General features: G+C 45.6%; 1 protein-coding gene across 2 annotated transcripts in view; it reads left to right on the forward strand.

Annotated features, from left to right (window-relative positions):
* LOC141154115 (Krueppel-like factor 5) overlaps positions 1-19,202 on the forward strand; it is a 274,806-nt gene that overhangs the window by 102,460 nt on the left and 153,144 nt on the right. The window contains exons 1-2 of one of the 2 annotated variants that reach the window (XM_073639587.1): positions 12,406-12,571; positions 13,385-14,273. In XM_073639587.1, the coding sequence (XP_073495688.1) occupies positions 12,494-12,571; positions 13,385-14,273 (967 nt within the window). In that variant the 5' untranslated portion in view covers positions 12,406-12,493. Of the gene's footprint in view, positions 1-12,405; positions 12,572-13,384; positions 14,274-19,202 lie in introns of those variants that run through there. The other variant, XM_073639586.1, reaches the window with a different exon arrangement.

The following is a 19,202-nucleotide window of genomic DNA, read 5'->3' on the forward strand; positions in this document are numbered from 1 at the left end:
ATATTACCCGCTACCCTGACGACGACTTGAGTATCATCGCCAGCAATGGTCAGCCCGTGCCACAGATCGGATTTAAAGAGGTGACCATTAAAATTGGTAGAGTTGAACTGGCAGCACAGGGACTGATCATTGTAGACATTGACAAACACGAGAGTCACCCAAAGATAACTCTAGGAACTAATGTAATTGAAAATTGTCTTGCAGAGGTGATTTTCCTTTTACAGCAGGTTGCCAAGAACGCCAGCTCCGGCGAGCAGCGAGTGCTCCAAAAAGAGATCCGGGCACTGATGCGACGGCAACAGGTGGAACTCTCCGGCGGTGAGATTGGTAGCGTGAGAATGTGTGACCCTTTCCCTATTGCCATGCCCCCAAAAAGTGAAATGATGATTTGGTGCCGGGCAGCTATTGGTCTGAGAGGTAGAGATTACCAGGCAATGGTAGAACCAGTTTACTCAGACAGTAGGCCCACCATCTTGACAGCACGGGGGGTGGTTAATGTACGCCATGGGAGGGTGCCCGTTCGCATAATCAATATCGGGAAGAGGGAAGTGTACCTGCCCCGGTATGCCACGCTAGCCAAATTATATACCATTAACCAAAATGCTATACAATCTGTGGAACCCTTGCCTCCATCTCACCCGGAGGAAGGTAACGGCTCTAAGAAAACAATGGAGGACTGGTGTCAGCAACTACATTTGGGTACTGACTCCACTCCCTCACACCAGAAACAGGGAGTCTATCGGGTGGTTCAAGAGTACGAGAGAGTGTTTAGTAAACACCCGTTAGACTTCGGGCGAGTCAAGGGGGTAGAACACCACATCCCCACGGGAGACCATCCTCCCATAAAAGAGAGGTATCGACCCGTACCCCCTGCACACTACCAACACGCCAAGGGGATGCTTAGAGACATGAAGGAGGCTGGGGTGATCAGGGATAGCTGTAGCCCCTGGGCAGCTCCACTAGTCTTAGTCAAAAAGAAAGACAACACCATGAGGATGTGTGTAGATTACCGGAAAATCAACCGTATCACACACAAGGATGCGTACCCCTTACCAAGGATAGAGGAGTCTTTGGCTGCTTTAAGATCTGCTAACTTCTTCTCTACCTTGGATCTCACTAGTGGGTACTGGCAGGTTCCTGTAGCAGAGGCGGACCGGGAGAAGACCGCATTCACCACCCCGATGGGACTTAGCGAGTTTACCTGCATGCCGTTCGGACTCTGCAACGCACCAGGAACCTTCCAACGATTAATGGAGTGCTGTCTGGGCCACAGAAACTTCGAGACGGTCCTGTTGTACCTGGACGATGTCATCGTATATTCTAAGACTTATGAGGACCACCTGAAACACCTGCCGGAAGTGTTCGAAGCTCTGGCAAGCTACGGCCTAAAGGTGAAACCCTCCAAGTGTCACCTCCTGAAACCAAAGGTGCAGTACCTGGGACACGTGGTGAGCGCTGACGGAGTGGCTCCCGACCCTGATAAGATCACCGCAATTAAGGAATGGCCAAGTCCCTCCAGTGTAAAGGAAGTGCGGCACTTCCTCGGGTTGGTAGGCTACTACCGCAGGTTCATCCCCGGTTTCACCAAAAAGGCAGCTCCTATGCAGGACCTCCTGATAGGCCAGTCCCGGAAGGCCAAGAACCAGAAGCCGCCCTTCAGATGGGAGAAGTTGTAAGAAGAGTCCTTCCGCCAGCTGAAGATGGCCCTCACGGGGGATGAAATCCTGGCGTACCCGGATTACAGCCAGCCCTTTATCCTCTACACCGACGCAAGTAACATCGGGCTAGGAGCCGTGCTGTCCCAGATCCAGCAGGGGAAAGAGCGAGTAATCGCTTACGCCAGCCGAAAACTGCGACCCACCGAAAGAAACCCTGAGAATTACAGCTCATTTAAGCTAGAGTTCCTGGCAGTGGTGTGGGCAGTCACCGAACGCTTTAAGCACTACCTCGCTTCTTCCCGGTTCGTCGTGTACACGGATAACAACCCGTTGACACACCTGGACACGGCAAGACTCGGTGCCCTAGAGCAGAGATGGATGGCCCGCCTGTCCAACTACGAGTTCACCATCAAATACCGGGCAGGACGCTCCAATACCAACGCGGACGCCCTGTCCAGGATGCCAAACCTACCGGACGTAGGAGAAGATCCAGAGGGACTGGAAGAAGTCGAACTCCCCGCGTTTCACCGTCATGGGACTATCCAGTATTCCCATCGGGTGAGGAGTAAGCAAGGCGCTACGCTTAACCCCTTACCTCACTACAACTGGGCGGAAACGCAAGACAGTGACCCTGCTGTCCGGCTGGTGAAGGAGATGCTGACTCAGCCAGAGGCTCGCCTTGACCCAGACGCTCCGGAGGAAGCCAAGCAACTGTGGGCAGAAAAGAGTAGACTGTTCCTTTACAAGGGGAAGTTGTGCCGCAGGATGGTTAACTCCCGGACGCATGAACTAATCTGGCAAGTAGTGGTGCCACGACGAGACGCAGCCATGGTGATGGAGGCATACCACGATGGAGCTGGGCATTTCGGATGGAAGAAGCTGGAGTTCCTGCTGCGCGGGCGGTTCCATTGGGTAGGCATGAGGGGAACCATCGAGAGGTGGTGCAGAGACTGTGGCCCGTGCAACCTGAGGAGGAAGGACCGTGCCAGCCAGAAGACTCCCCTGCAGTCCATCGTCACCCGGCAGCCGTTGGAACTGGTAGCCTTGGATCATGTAAAACTGACCCCAAGCAGAAGTGGCTACGTCTACGCGTTAACCATCGTGGATCATTACTCCCGGTTCTTGGTTGTCGTCCCCGTCAAGGACTTAACGGCTCAAACAGCAGCTAGAGCCTTCCAGCAGCACTTCTGCCGTCCACACGGGTACCCGGACCAAGTGCTGACGGACCAGGGACCTGCCTTTGAAGCGGAGGTCTTCCAGGAATTCTGCAATCTGTATGGCTGCCGGAAGATAAGGACGACACCCTATCATCCGCAAACTAATGGACTTTGTGAGAAAATGAACCAGGTGGTAATGGATCTTCTGAAAACGTTGCCCCTGGAAGAACGCAGTCTGTGGCCTGAGAAGCTGCCCGATCTGGTGGACCTATACAACCACATCCCGGTAGGTTCCACCAACTGTACCCCGGCTTACCTAATGAGGGCGAGACCTGGTAAGTTACCTGTTGACCTGGAAATGGGAGTCCTGACACCCGAGGACACTTCACCAGAAGCAGACTGGGACACAGAGAGGCAGCAGCAGTACCGGAAAGTACAGGAGAGCGTGGAGCGAAGTCTCTGTCAGGCTAGGGAGAGACAAGAGAAAACTTACAACCAGTATGCTCCCGCTGTTCCCCTGGTGCCCGGAGAGCAGGTCTTGAAGAGGAAAAGACGGCTCCACAAGTTGGACGACCAGTGGGAGAAGGACCCGTACACCGTACTGCCCTCAAGCCACGAGAACCCGAAGGTCTGTACCATCAGTAAAGACGGAGGGGAGACCACAGCCATTGTATCCCGGGATCACCTGAAGAAGTGTCCTGAACAGCTACGGAACCCTGAAGAGGAACAAGAAGACCATCGACCCGTAGAGGAAAGGGAAGATATGGTTAGTACTGTGCTCGGAGACTTCCCTCGGTCTTGGACTCAAGTCAATGGTGCAGTTGTGGTACCCGTACTCACCTTCCTCCAACCAGCATCCCAAGCACCTACGGAGCAACAGGTAGAGCTGGAAGAACAGCCGGTCCAGGAGGCAGAAGACCCCACACCAGCAGACCAGGAGGATCAACCCTCTGCTTGCAGTGAGCCTGCCATATCCCTAGTGAGCCAAAGGGCCCGTAGACCGCTGCCCAGTTTACCCTTAACAGCTCCTACACCCTGTAGTTCAGGGCCAGACAGTCAGCTCCGTAGGTCCACTAGGGCCACTAGAGGCCAGTTACCCGCACGTTGGAGGATTTGAAGTGTATAAATTGTTTTATTTGTGGTTACCTGTTTTTCTTGTTGCTTGTGTATAATTATGTGTTTCTAGTTGTTTATAGGAGTCTTTGGTGGATTTACCGGGAATCCTGTGTACATAGTTGGAGCGTAACCCAGGACGGACTAAAGACTGTTAAGGACTCGGGGCAGGACAGACCCCTACCTGGTTACGTCTCCCTGTTTTGGTGAAATGGACACCTTGCTTTCTTCAAAGACTGCACCCGGTTACGGACATGCCGTGACCACCTTTATGTGTTTCTTTATTGTATTGTTATTGTTATATCTTGTTATGTTTTTCTAAAATATGTTTAGTCCCGGAGTACTAAATTTCACTAGGGGGGAATGTGGCACCCCAGGGATCTGGTTTCCACAGTAACAGCAATGTTATGTCTGAGAGCAGGTGGGAGGTCTCTTGGTCAGGAATCCTATGCATGCCACACCTCCTGCCCAGTCCTGGGAGGGGAAGAACTTCCCCTATATAAACCTAGGGCTGAGGCAGGGTTAGTGAGTAGAGAAGAAGTAGAGACAGAGAAAAGAAGCAAATATAGGAACAGAACATCAGGAGCTCTGTGGGAGCAGTGTTACAAGGAGTCAGGGGCTGGCAGCCGCAGAGCTCGCCCTGACTGAGAAGATTTCTTACCGGACCCGGAGTCCGAGGCTGTGGGGACTAACTCCTACCCAGCAGCAGAATCCGTCAGGCAGGGGATTCCAGGTCCTCTGGCCAAGAAACCCGAAGGCCCCGAGTCACCGGCCATACGGGTGAGCACCACACGGTACACTGAGGGACGTGGGCTACTTATACCCGCCTCTAGCAAGGTAGCCAGAAGAGTACAGTTAGTTTGGGAGGCCTACAACTCCACCTGGCCAGGGGAGATCCCATCTGCTCAAGGACTGACCAGGCCCCAATCGCTAGCCAGTACTCCGGGAGGGTCTAACTTTGTCACCAGTAAAGACCCTGAACTACACCGTACCGTCTCCGAGTGGTTCCTGCTACCCCCATCATCCACGTGGGCTGCCCTGAGGCCATACCCCTCCCGTTGGGGGTTATACTATCACGCTGCACAATCCTACCACCGGCCTCAGCGGTCTGCCCTGCAGCAGCAGCTCCTTAGCTGTACTCAACGGGTGGCGTAGTCGTCCAACATCTACCGCTGATACATCGCCGCTCAGTTTGACTCCCTGGGTACGGACCGGGTCACTGCCACGAGACTACAACCCTCAACAGATCCGGCTCCGGGTAAGCTCCTGCGTGCGCAACGCAGCGCGACACAGGCCCAGGGGCGCGTCACTACAACGCCTGGGCATGCTCCTGATGAGGCTGAGTATTGTGTGCGGCCTCCACGTGCCTGTATGACCTCCCTACAACGCCTGGGCATGCTCCTGATGAGGCTGAGTATTGTGTGTGTCTCCACGTGCCTGTTTGACCTCCCTACAACGCCTGGGCATGCTCCTGATGAGGCTGAGTATTGTGTGTGGCCTCCAAGTGCCTGTATGACCTCCCTACAACGCCTGGGCATGCTCCTGATGAGGCTGAGTATTGTGTGTGGCCTCCACGTGCCTGTATGACCTCCCTACAACGCCTGGGCATGCTCCTGATGAGGCTGAGTATTGTGTGTGGCCTCCACGTGCCTGTATGACCTCCCTACAACGCCTGGGCATGCTCCTGATGAGGCTGAGTATTGTGTGTGGCCTCCACGTGCCTGTATGACCTCCCTACAACGCCTGGGCATGCTCCTGATGAGGCTCAGTATTGTGTGTGGCCTCCACGTGCCTGTATGACCTCCCTACAACGCCTGGGCATGCTACTGATGAGGCTGAGTATTGTGTGTGGCCTCCACGTGCCTGTATGACCTCCCTACAATGCCTGGGCATGCTCCTGATGAGGCTGAGTATTGTGTGTGGCCTCCACGTGCCTGTATGACCTCCCTACAATGCCTGGGCATGCTCCTGATGAGGCTGAGTATTGTGTGTGGCCTCCACGTGCCTGTATGACCTCCCTACAACGCCTGGGCATGCTCCTGATGAGGCTGAGTATTGTGTGTGGCCTCCACGTGCCTGTATGACCTCCCTACAACGCCTGGGCATGCTCCTGATGAGGCTGAGTATTGTGTGCGGCCTCCACGTGCCTGTATGACCTCCCTACAATGCCTGGGCATGCTCCTGATGAGGCTGAGTATTGTGTGTGGTCTCCACGTGCCTGTTTGACCTCCCTACAACGCCTGGGCATGCTCCTGATGAGGCTGAGTATTGTGTGTGGCCTCCAAGTGCCTGTATGACCTCCCTACAACGCCTGGGCATGCTCCTGATGAGGCTGAGTATTGTGTGTGGCCTCCACGTGCCTGTATGACCTCCCTACAACGCCTGGGCATGCTCCTGATGAGGCTGAGTATTGTGTGTGGCCTCCACGTGCCTGTATGACCTCCCTACAACGCCTGGGCATGCTCCTGATGAGGCTGAGTATTGTGTGTGGCCTCCACGTGCCTGTATGACCTCCCTACAACGCCTGGGCATGCTCCTGATGAGGCTCAGTATTGTGTGTGGCCTCCACGTGCCTGTATGACCTCCCTACAACGCCTGGGCATGCTACTGATGAGGCTGAGTATTGTGTGTGGCCTCCACGTGCCTGTATGACCTCCCTACAATGCCTGGGCATGCTCCTGATGAGGCTGAGTATTGTGTGTGGCCTCCATGTGCCTGTATGACCTCCCTACAATGCCTGGGCATGCTCCTGATGAGGCTGAGTATTGTGTGTGGCCTCCACGTGCCTGTATGACCTCCCTACAATGCCTGGGCATGCTCCTGATGAGGCTGAGTATTGTGTGCGGCCTCCACGTGCCTGTATGACCTCCCTACAACGCCTGGGCATGCTCCTGATGAGGCTGAGTATTGTGTGTGGTCTCCACGTGCCTGTTTGACCTCCCTACAACGCCTGGGCATGCTCCTGATGAGGCTGAGTATTGTGTGTGGCCTCCAAGTGCCTGTATGACCTCCCTACAACGCCTGGGCATGCTCCTGATGAGGCTGAGTATTGTGTGTGGCCTCCACGTGCCTGTATGACCTCCCTACAACGCCTGGGCATGCTCCTGATGAGGCTGAGTATTGTGTGTGGCCTCCACGTGCCTGTATGACCTCCCTACAACGCCTGGGCATGCTCCTGATGAGGCTGAGTATTGTGTGTGGCCTCCACGTGCCTGTATGACCTCCCTACAACGCCTGGGCATGCTCCTGATGAGGCTCAGTATTGTGTGTGGCCTCCACGTGCCTGTATGACCTCCCTACAACGCCTGGGCATGCTACTGATGAGGCTGAGTATTGTGTGTGGCCTCCACGTGCCTGTATGACCTCCCTACAATGCCTGGGCATGCTCCTGATGAGGCTGAGTATTGTGTGTGGCCTCCATGTGCCTGTATGACCTCCCTACAATGCCTGGGCATGCTCCTGATGAGGCTGAGTATTGTGTGTGGCCTCCACGTGCCTGTATGACCTCCCTACAACGCCTGGGCATGCTCCTGATGAGGCTGAGTATTGTGTGTGGCCTCCACGTGCCTGTATGACCACCCTACAACGCCTGGGCATGCTCCTGATGAGGCTCAGTATTGTGTGTGGCCTCCACGTGCCTGTATGACCTCCCTACAACGCCTGGGCATGCTCCTGATGAGGCTCAGTATTGTGTGTGGCCTCCACGTGCCTGTATGACCTCCCTACAACGCCTGGGCATGCTCCTGATGAGGCTGAGTATTGTATGTGGCCTCCACGTGCCTGTATGACCTCCCTACAACGCCTGGGCATGCTCTTGATGAGGCTGAGTATTGTGTGTGGCCTCCACGTGCCTGTATGACCTCCCTACAATGCCTGGGCATTCTCCTGATGAGGCTGAGTATTGTGTGTGGCCTCCACGTGCCTGTATGACCTCCCTACAACGCCTGGGCATGCTCCTGATGAGGCTGAGTATTGTGTGTGGCCTCCACGTGCCTGTATGACCTCCCTACAACGCCTGGGCATGCTCCTGATGAGGCTGAGTATTGTGTGTGGCCTCCACGTACCTGTATGACCTCCCTTCAATGCCTGGGCATGCTCCTGATGAGGCTTAGTATTGTGTGTGGCCTCCACGTGCCTGTATGACCTCCCTACAACGCCTGGGCATGCTCCTGATGAGGCTGAGTATTGTGTGTGGCCTCCACATGCCTGTATTACCTCCCTACAACGCCTGGGCATGCTCCTGATGAGGTTGTGGATGGTCTCCTCAGGGATCTCCTCCCAGACCTGGACTAAAGCATCCACCAACTCCTGGACAGTCTTTGGTGCAAGTGACGTTGGTGGATGGAGCGAGACATGATGTCCCAGATGTGCTCAATCGGATTCAGGTCTGGGGAGCGGGCGGCCAGTCCATAGCTTCAATGCCTTCATCTTGCAGGAACTGCTGACACACTCCAGCCACATGAGGTCTGGCATTGTCCTGCATTAGGAGGAACCCAGGGCCAACCGCACCAGCATATGGTCTCACAAGTGGTCTGAGGATCTCATCTCGGCACCTAATGGCAGTCAGGTTACCTCTGGTGAGCACATGGAGGGCTGTGTGGCCCTCCAAAGAAATGCCACCCCACACAATTTCTGACCCACTGCCAAACCGGTCATGCTGAAGGATGTTGCAGGCAGCAGATCGCTCTCCACGGCGTCTCCAGACTCTGTCACGTCTGTCACATGTGCTCAGTGTGAACCTGCTTTCATCTGTGAAGAGCACAGGGCGCCAGTGGCGACTTTGCCAATCCTGGTGTTCTGTGGCAAATGCCAAGCGTCCTACATGGTGTTGGACTGTGAATATAACCCACATCTATGGATGTCGGGCCCTCATACCACCCTCATGGAGTTGGTTTCTCACCGTTTGTGCAGACACATTCACATTTGTGGCCTGCTGGAGGTCATTTTGCAGGGCTCTGGCAGTGCTCCTCCTCTTCCTGCTTGCACAAAGGCAGAGGTAGCGGTCCTGCTGCTGGGTTGTTGCCCTCCTACGGCCCCCTCCACGTCTCCTAGTATACTGGCCTGTCTCCTGGTAGTGCCTCCAGCCTCTGAACACTACGCTGCCAGACACAGCAAACCTTCTTACCACAGCTCGCATTGATGTGCCATCCTGGATGAGCTGCACTACCTGAGCAACTTTTGTGGGTTGTAGAGTCCGTCTCATGCTACCACGAGTGTGAAAGCTCAACCAACATTCAAAGTGACCAAAACATCAGCCAGAAAGCATTGGTACTGAGATGTGGCCTGTGGTCCCCACCTGCAGAACCACTCCTTTATTGAGTGGGTCTTGATAATTGCCAATAATTTCCATCTATTGTCTATTCCATTTGCACAACAGCATGTGAAATTGATTGTCAATCAGTGTTGCTTCCTAAGTGGACAGTTTGATTTCACAGAAGTTTCATTTACTTGGAGTTATATTCTGTTGTTTAAGTGTTCCCTTTATTTTTTTTGAGCAGTGTATTTTCTCGCAATCCAATTCCTTTCAAGGTTTGAAACATAAATTCCCAGTGTACCTTGTCAAATGATTTTTCAATTGAAAGAATACACGTGATACTTCCCTCTCTTTCTGCCCTTTCTATTAATGAGATCGATCTTATAGTATTCCCTTGCTTCGCGCCTGGGAAGTATTTCCCGTTTCTTATCTAATCTAACCCCTCCCAATATGGGCTATTCCCAAGCATTTAACTATATCTTACCCTAACTGATGCTAACTGTATCCCTATAGCCTTCCACTGGTTCCCCTGTTGGACAGCCCTCTTTCACTCCCTGGGAACGGCTTTGAGGTTAAACCTGGTGGAAACCGACACACAGACTATCCATAAAGCTAAAATGCATATTCATATATAAAAACATGTAAAACATTTCTATAAAATTCCACTCTCTCTTGACACGACGTCTTCTTGAGTACAGCTCACCCTCTTACACATCAATCCTAGTAGTTACATCAAGAGCCTGAATGTGTATATCAGCTGTATCTGCTTGGGTATAGCAGCAGTACCGTGTAATTAGCTTGACCTACAGTATATCCACCATGCAGCATAAACTCAAATGCTCATGATGGATATACAGCATTAAAGAATGTGTTTTATATTTTCATAGATTTTACTTTTATGGAAACAATCATGCTTTTTTATTTCTTTATTTTCAGATTTGAGAACAGTGGGGACTTTCTGTCGTCCTCTCCCCCTGAACACCTTCCCAGTTCAAAAATAAAGAAATGACTAAAAATAAGCACATTTTCTATCGGTGCATCCATAAAAGTCAGGTTGATGGAAATGTAAATGAACTGACCCGATCTATGGAAATATAAAATGAGGTCCTATGTGCAGCAGGCTCAGCTCCTGCGACCGCTCCATATATCCACACCTGATGTACTGTACATGAATGTTACTTCACGTGAACACAAGTCCGTTTTTGTTGAAAGTAAAAAAGGGTACCAACAAAAGGATCCATGTTGTACCTGTCATAACTGTAATGTATAAATCCCCTTCACATGTGGACGCCCAATAATACATAATCAACTCTTGAACCCTCGTTTGTATTTATGTGCAGAAGAAAGGAGATGATGCAATTTTTTAGAATATTCACCACATTGCTTAGTATCAAGAAAACTTACTATTGTCAATATACATTGTATGATGTAGCGAAAATAAATAATCTACATGCTTTCATACAAATAGGTTTTGGTATGTCATTGTCAATATTCACAAAAATAAATGACCAGTTCATGGAAGACTAATGTTTTAAGAAGCCTTCGGCTCTATCTCAAGTCGTGGTGACTTGAGGGATGAACGCTATGTAGGAAGATCGATCTTGTGCAGCTTAAATAGGTCCACCAGGGTCTTCTCCACTGTTATCTTGATTGTGTCAAGCCATCGAGTTGCTGGTCTTCCCTCTTCGCCTTGTTCTTTCTCTTCTTCTGACCATGATGTCCTTCTCCAGTGATTGCTCAATGGAACACTAATCATAGATGGAAGGAGGTTAAGCAGAAGAAAAGGTTGCCCATAATGTTTGTTGGTTTGCAGGACTTTCTTAAAACTTCTGAAACAATCAGTTTTGTTCTAATCTTAAAGGGAATGTGTCGCAAGTTTTTTGCTACCTAATCTGAGAGCAGTGTAAAGTAGAAAGAAACCCTGTGTCACTTATTGCGCTGCTTGCTGTATTTTTGATAAATTCCCTGCTGTAGTTTTGATAAATTCCCTGCTTTATCAGCATGAGATTATTACTAGTACACCTGCTACCATGTAATCCGTCCATGTCCTCAGCACTGATTGGCAGCTTTCTGCCTATGCACAGTGTATACAGGAAGCTGCTCATTAGTGGTGTGGGCGGGGTTATACAGAGCTCAGCATTCAGAGAACTGCTAGATCTGCAGCAAATAAAACAGGGATTTTATGAAAACTGCAACAAATAGTTCAGTAAGTGATATATGGTCTCAGATGGGGGAGCAAAAACCTGCTGACAGGTTCCCTTTAAAGACACCAATTAAGTTAAATACCTGCTAATTAACTCTGTTTTTAACTTTGTTCAGGAGGTGTTATTTAGTGTTCCTGGTCCTATTCCCAGTTTGTGATAAAAAGAGATGTCTGGATGGGGGAAATGTCTCATTCTTTAAAGGGTAACATTTATCTTTGGGAAGAGCGCCAAGTCGGCGTTAGGAGACTTATAGGCCATGCAGTGCTCCTCTGTGAATTTAAATATGCAAATACCCTCTTCAGAAGGAAGAGGACTGGAACTCCGGTGCCACCTATTGGAGGGGTAGTAATCCATGATTTAGGATTAGAATCCAAACCAGAAACTCCATTTACAGACGTGTTTCGGGATGTTTGCCTCTCGTTTAAGATAGATACTGTAGAATTATTCATCCTATTTCTTGCAGTTTTGATTGCAGTGTGAGCGGTATTAAAGCGGGGGTTTGCTGTAGTATTTGATTACGTTGCTTTTGTGTACAGATGAGTTACCTTTACAGCTGTGGCGCACTATATCGGTAATGTAGCGTGACTGCGTACACTACCCGCATAGTTTACCCATTAATACACTTTGCCTTAGAACTAATGCGCTATGCACATCCATAGAGCTCCATTAATAAGGTAGGTCCTCACCGGTACCGATAACACTTGCTACATCTGTATTTCCCACATTTACAGTATCTTTGAATAACTTACCAGTTTTAGCGAGATTCTTTTTTTAACAAAATGGATCGTATTCTACAAATCTTTCACGGTCATTTAATACTGGATCATTAGAATGAGATTGTCATCCAGTAAAAAAATAGTGCGATATATTTGTATAATATACAACTAGACAAATGTGTAGAACAGGTTTATGGCATATTCCACTTCTATAATCTGCATTTAGCAGGTGACTAGTGAACAAAGTTCATTGTAAGGCTTGTAAAAAAGCGTAGCTATTAACTTAGAAGGTTTTAACAACAGGCAACGACTATCAAACTACTAAATACCTTGGTATACAGACGTCACTTTATTTTCTATCACAACTAAACCTCTAACGTCTGCAAAGTTTATGAGGATCAGGATCTCTTTCTATACAGAGAGAGGGGCAGGAAAGAATTCTGTTAATATTGCAAAGTCTTTGGGAAAGGTAGGATTTGCCGTAAATGTGTTATCGTTGCGATTCTTGGCTGATGGAATGGTGGGTCACTCCTGAGTCTCACCGTATATTCTGTGTATGTGAGAGAGGGGGAAGGTATTTACACCTAAATGCAATATATGCCCAGAGTCATTCAAGTGTTAGAGGGGCTTTCCACTTTTAGAAAAGGGGACTCCAAGCTATTCCTGTAATGTCCATTACCGGCTCTTCTCCACTGCTCCGATCTCTGTGTTTTGGATGCAGTAATTACATCATTTTGACAGCTCATGTCGCGAGTCCCTAAGCTCAGTGATTGGTAGTAGGGGTGATGTAGCTATTCACGTGATTTCACTGCTGTAACCAAAAAAGGGAGACCAGAGCTGTAATAGGGAACTGGAGCTGGGCGAGTACTATCTGCCTTCTGTCGTTTTACATTACTGGAATCGTTTGGGGTCCACTTTTTTAAAAGTGGAAAACCCTTTTAAGAACAACTTACATTTGTTCTACCATTCATGAAGTTAATTTCAGGTCCACCAAGAATGACATCTGCAAGTAGTCTGTATGTTCTCCATGTGTTTGCGTGGGTTTCCTCCCACACACCAAACACTGATAGGGAATGTAGATTGTGAGCCCCCAATGGGAACAATGATGATGATGTCTGTAAAGCGCTGTGGAATATGATGGCGCTATACAACCAAAACATAATAAATAATAATAAATAAGATGTAATTATGCAATGTTGTTTTAGTCTTTTTAGCTCCTAGATAACAGCTATAAACTGTTTTATAGTGCAGAATTTGAACAGATTATATATTCTCTCCACAGGCCAGATCAGAAATGGACAAGTATCTTCTGGATCATGGCCGCCCTGTGCAAATTCTTACAGCAGATGCTGATAAAAAATACAGAAGGGAGAGCGCCTCAGTGGTAGATGAATTCTTTGAATCAGAAAAGCCACCCCATGCCCCATACAGTGTGAACATCAATGTTATTCTGCCAGACACATCCCAGCTACGAACAGGTTTATATCGGCCATCAAAAACATTCACTGTCCTCCCACAAATAAAGAGTGAACCAGGTACTGATTTCCGGCAGCCGTGCTCGGCCTCCCTTACCCAGACTCTGCCGGATTTCACCAGCGTCTTCAGCATGCCACATTCAGTGGCGGTCAACAACATATTTATAAAGCAGGAGCCACCTTCTGAAATCCCATTGTCGAACACTGGCAACCTTCAGACTCATCTTTACCATATGTCTGTAGCTAATGATGCACTAAGTGTGGTGCAGTCCAATGTAAGCCCATCCGCGGAAAATGCAATTACTGGGAATACTCTGACTACTGTCAATGGAACCTCTTTATTAACCCATTCTGCAAGACAACATCTCGGAAAGCAGGTGCAATGCTTGGGTCAAGAGGGTGCTGTCGTTTCTGGGCATTTTTATCAATCTCCATCTGTCACTTTGCCACCTTCTCCTCCAAATTCTCAACCAGGTAGCCCCGAGAATCAGTCAGAGATGATTAACACTATATCACTACCTCCATCTTATCAAGGAACATTTGGACTGAAGGTGATACAGGCTCCATCCGTCCACCCAATGCCACATTCCCTGTCTATGCTACCACCAGCACAAGTGATTATGACATTTCCCAAATACAACCGGAGGAATAACCCTGAACTTGAGAAAAGACGAATCCATCACTGCGATTATCCTGGTGAGCAAATATTTTATATACAGGTGCATCTCACTAAATTAGAATATCATCAAAAAGTTAATTTATTTCAGTTCTTCAATATAAAATGTGAATCTCATATATTATATAGAGTCATTACACACAGAGGGATCTATTATATAGAGTCATTACACACAGAGGGATCTATTATATAGAGTCATTACACACAGAGGGATCTATTATATAGAGTCATTACACGCAGAGTGATCTATTATATAGAGTCATTACACGCAGAGGGATCTATTATATAGAGTCATTACACACAGAGGGATCTATTATATAGAGTCATTACACACAGAGGGATCTATTATATAGAGTCATTACACGCAGAGGGATCTATTATATAGAGTCATTACACACAGAGGGATCTGTTATATAGAGTCATTACACACAGAGTGATCTATTATATAGAGTCATTACACACAGAGGGATCTATTATATAGAGTTATTACACACAGAGGGATCTATTATATAGAGTCATTACACGCAGAGGGATCTATTATATAGAGTCATTACACACAGAAGGATCTATTATATAGAGTCATTACACGCAGAGGGATCTATTATATAGAGTCATTACACACAGAGGGATCTATTATATAGAGTCATTACACACAGAGGGATCTATTATATAGAGTCATTACACACAGAGTGATCTATTATATAGAGTCATTACACACAGAGGGATCTATTATATAGAGTCATTACACACAGAGGGATCTATTATATAGAGTCATTACACGCAGAGGGATCTATTATATAGAGTCATTACACACAGAGGGATCTATTATATAGAGTCATTACACACAGAGTGATCTATTATATAGAGTCATTACACGCAGAGGGATCTATTATATAGAGTCATTACACACAGAGGGATCTATTATATAGAGTCATTACACACAGAGGGATCTATTATATAGAGTCATTACACACAGAGTGATCTATTATATAGAGTCATTACACGCAGAGGGATCTATTATATAGAGTCATTACACACAGAGGGGTCTATTATATAGAGTCATTACACACAGAGTGATCTATTATATAGAGTCATTACACAGAGGGTCTATTATATAGAGTCATTACACGCAGAGGGATCTATTATATAGAGTCATTACACACAGAGGGATCTATTATATAGAGTCATTACACACAGAGGGATCTATTATATAGAGTCATTACACACAGAGTGATCTATTATATAGAGTCATTACACGCAGAGGGATCTATTATATAGAGTCATTACACACAGAGGGGTCTATTATATAGAGTCATTACACACAGAGTGATCTATTATATAGAGTCATTACACAGAGGGTCTATTATATAGAGTCATTACACGCAGAGGGATCTATTATATAGAGTCATCACACACAGAGGGATCTATTATATAGTCATTACACGCAGAGGGATCTATTATATAGAGTCATTACACGCAGAGGGATCTATTATATAGAGTCATTACACACAGAGGGATCTATTATATAGAATCATTACACACAGAGGGATCTATTATATAGAGTCATTACACACAGAGGGATCTATTATATAGAATCATTACACACAGAGGGATCTATTATATAGTTATTACACACAGAGGGATCTATTATATAGAGTCATTACACACAGAGGGATCTATTATATAGAGTCATTACACACAGAGCGATCTATTATATAGAGTCATTACACACAGAGTGATCTATTATATAGAGTCATTACACACAGAGTGATCTATTATATAGAGTCATTACACACAGAGCGATCTATTATATAGAGTCATTACACGCAGAGGGATCTATTATATAGAGTCATTACACACAGAGGGGTCTATTATATAGAGTCATTACACACAGAGTGATCTATTATATAGAGTCATTACACAGAGGGTCTATTATATAGAGTCATTACACGCAGAGGGATCTATTATATAGAGTCATTACACACAGAGGGATCTATTATATAGTCATTACACGCAGAGGGATCTATTATATAGAGTCATTACACGCAGAGGGATCTATTATATAGAGTCATTACACACAGAGGGATCTATTATATAGAATCATTACACACAGAGGGATCTATTATATAGAGTCATTACACACAGAGGGATCTATTATATAGAATCATTACACACAGAGGGATCTATTATATAGTTATTACACACAGAGGGATCTATTATATAGAGTCATTACACACAGAGGGATCTATTATATAGAGTCATTACACACAGAGCGATCTATTATATAGAGTCATTACACACAGAGTGATCTATTATATAGAGTCATTACACACAGAGTGATCTATTATATAGAGTCATTACACACAGAGCGATCTATTATATAGAGTCATTACACGCAGAGGGATCTATTATATAGAGTCATTACACACAGAGGTATCTATTATATAGAGTCATTACACACAGAGGGATCTATTATATAGAATCATTACACACAGAGGGATCTATTATATAGAGTCATTACACGCAGAGGGATCTATTATATAGAGTCATTACACACAGAGGGATCTATTATATAGAATCATTACACACAGAGGGATCTATTATATAGAGTCATTACACACAGAGGGATCTATTATATAGAATCATTACACACAGAGGGATCTTTTATATAGAGTCATTACACACAGAGGGATCTATTATATAGTTATTACACACAGAGGGATCTATTATATAGAGTCATTACACACAGAGGGATCTATTATATAGAGTCATTACACACAGAGCGATCTATTATATAGAGTCATTACACACAGAGTGATCTATTATATAGAGTCATTACACACAGAGTGATCTATTATATAGAGTCATTACACACAGAGCGATCTATTATATAGAGTCATTACACACAGAGGGATCTATTATATAGAGTCATTACACACAGAGGGATCTATTATATAGAGTCATTACACGCAGAGGGATCTATTATATAGAGTCATTACACGCAGAGGGATCTATTATATAGAGTCATTACACACAGAGGGATCTATTATATAGAGTCATTACACACAGAGTGATCTATTATATAGAGTCATTACACGCAGAGGGATCTATTATATAGAGTCATTACACACAGAGGTATCTATTATATAGAGTCATTACACACAGAGTGATCTATTATATAGAGTCATTACACACAGAGTGATCTATTATATAGAGTCATTACACGCAGAGGGATCTATTATATAGAGTCATTACACACAGAGCGATCTATTATATAGAGTCATTACACACAGAGTGATCTATTATATAGAGTCATTACACACAGAGTGATCTATTATATAGAGTCATTACACACAGAGGGATCTATTATATAGAGTCATTACACACAGAGGGATCTATTATATAGAGTCATTACACACAGAGGGATCTATTATATAGAGTCATTACACACAGAGGGATCTATTATATAGAGTCATTACACACAGAGCGATCAATTACATAGAGTCATTACACACAGAGTAATCTATTATATAGAGTCATTACACACAGAGGAATCTATTATATAGAGTCATTACACACAGAGGGATCTATTATATAGAGTCATTACACACAGAGCGATCTATTATATAGAGTCATTACACACAGAGTGATCTATTATATAGAGTCATTACACACAGAGGGATCTATTATATAGAGTCATTACACGCAGAGTGATCTATTATATAGAGTCATTACACACAGAGGGATCTATTATATAGAGTCATTACACGCAGAGGGATCTATTATATAGAGTCATTACACACAGAGGGATCTATTATATAGAGTCATTACACGCAGAGCGATCTATTATATAGAGTCATTACACACAGAGTGATCTATTATATAGGGTCATTACACACAGAGGGATCTATTATATAGAGTCATTACACGCACAGCGATCTATTATATAGAGTCATTACACACAGAGGGATCTATTATATAGAGTCATTACACGCAGAGGGATCTATTATATAGAGTCATTACACGCAGAGGGATCTATTATATAGAGTCATTACACACAGAGGGATCTATTATATATAGTCATTACACACAGAGTGATCTATTATATAGAGTCATTACACGCAGAGGGATCTATTATATAGAGTCATTACACACAGAGGTATCTATTATATAGAGTCATTACACACAGAGGGATCTATTATATAGAGTCATTACACACAGAGTGATCTATTATATAGAGTCATTACACGCAGAGGGATCTATTATATAGAGTCATTACACACAGAGGGGTCTATTATATAGAGTCATTACACACAGAGTGATCTATTATATAGAGTCATTACACAGAGGGTCTATTATATAGAGTCATTACACGCAGAGGGATCTATTATATAGAGTCATTACACACAGAGTGATCTATTATATAGTCATTACACGCAGAGGGATCTATTATATAGAGTCATTACACGCAGAGGGATCTATTATATAGAGTCATTACACTCAGAGGGATCTATTATATAGAGTCATTACACACAGAGGAATCTATTATATAGAGTCATTACACACAGAGGGATCTATTATATAGAGTCATTACACACAGAGGGATCTATAATATATAGTCATTACACGTAGAGGGATCTATTATATAGAGTCATTACACACAGAGGGATCTATTATAAAGAATCATTACACACAGAGGGATCTATTATATAGAGTCATTACACGCAGAGGGATCTATTATATAGAGTCGTTACACACAGAGGGATCTATTATATAGAATCATTACACACAGAGGGATCTATTATATAGAGTCATTACACACAGAGGGATCTATTATATAGAATCATTACACACAGAGGGATCTATTATATAGAGTCATTACACACAGAGGGATCTATTATATAGTTATTACACACAGAGGGATCTATTATATAGAGTCATTACACACA

Source organism: Phyllobates terribilis, unplaced genomic scaffold (assembly GCF_046119375.1).
Source record: "Phyllobates terribilis strain yellow unplaced genomic scaffold, ASM4611937v1 Scaffold_7__3_contigs__length_470593459, whole genome shotgun sequence".
NCBI lineage: Eukaryota > Metazoa > Chordata > Amphibia > Anura > Dendrobatidae > Phyllobates > Phyllobates terribilis.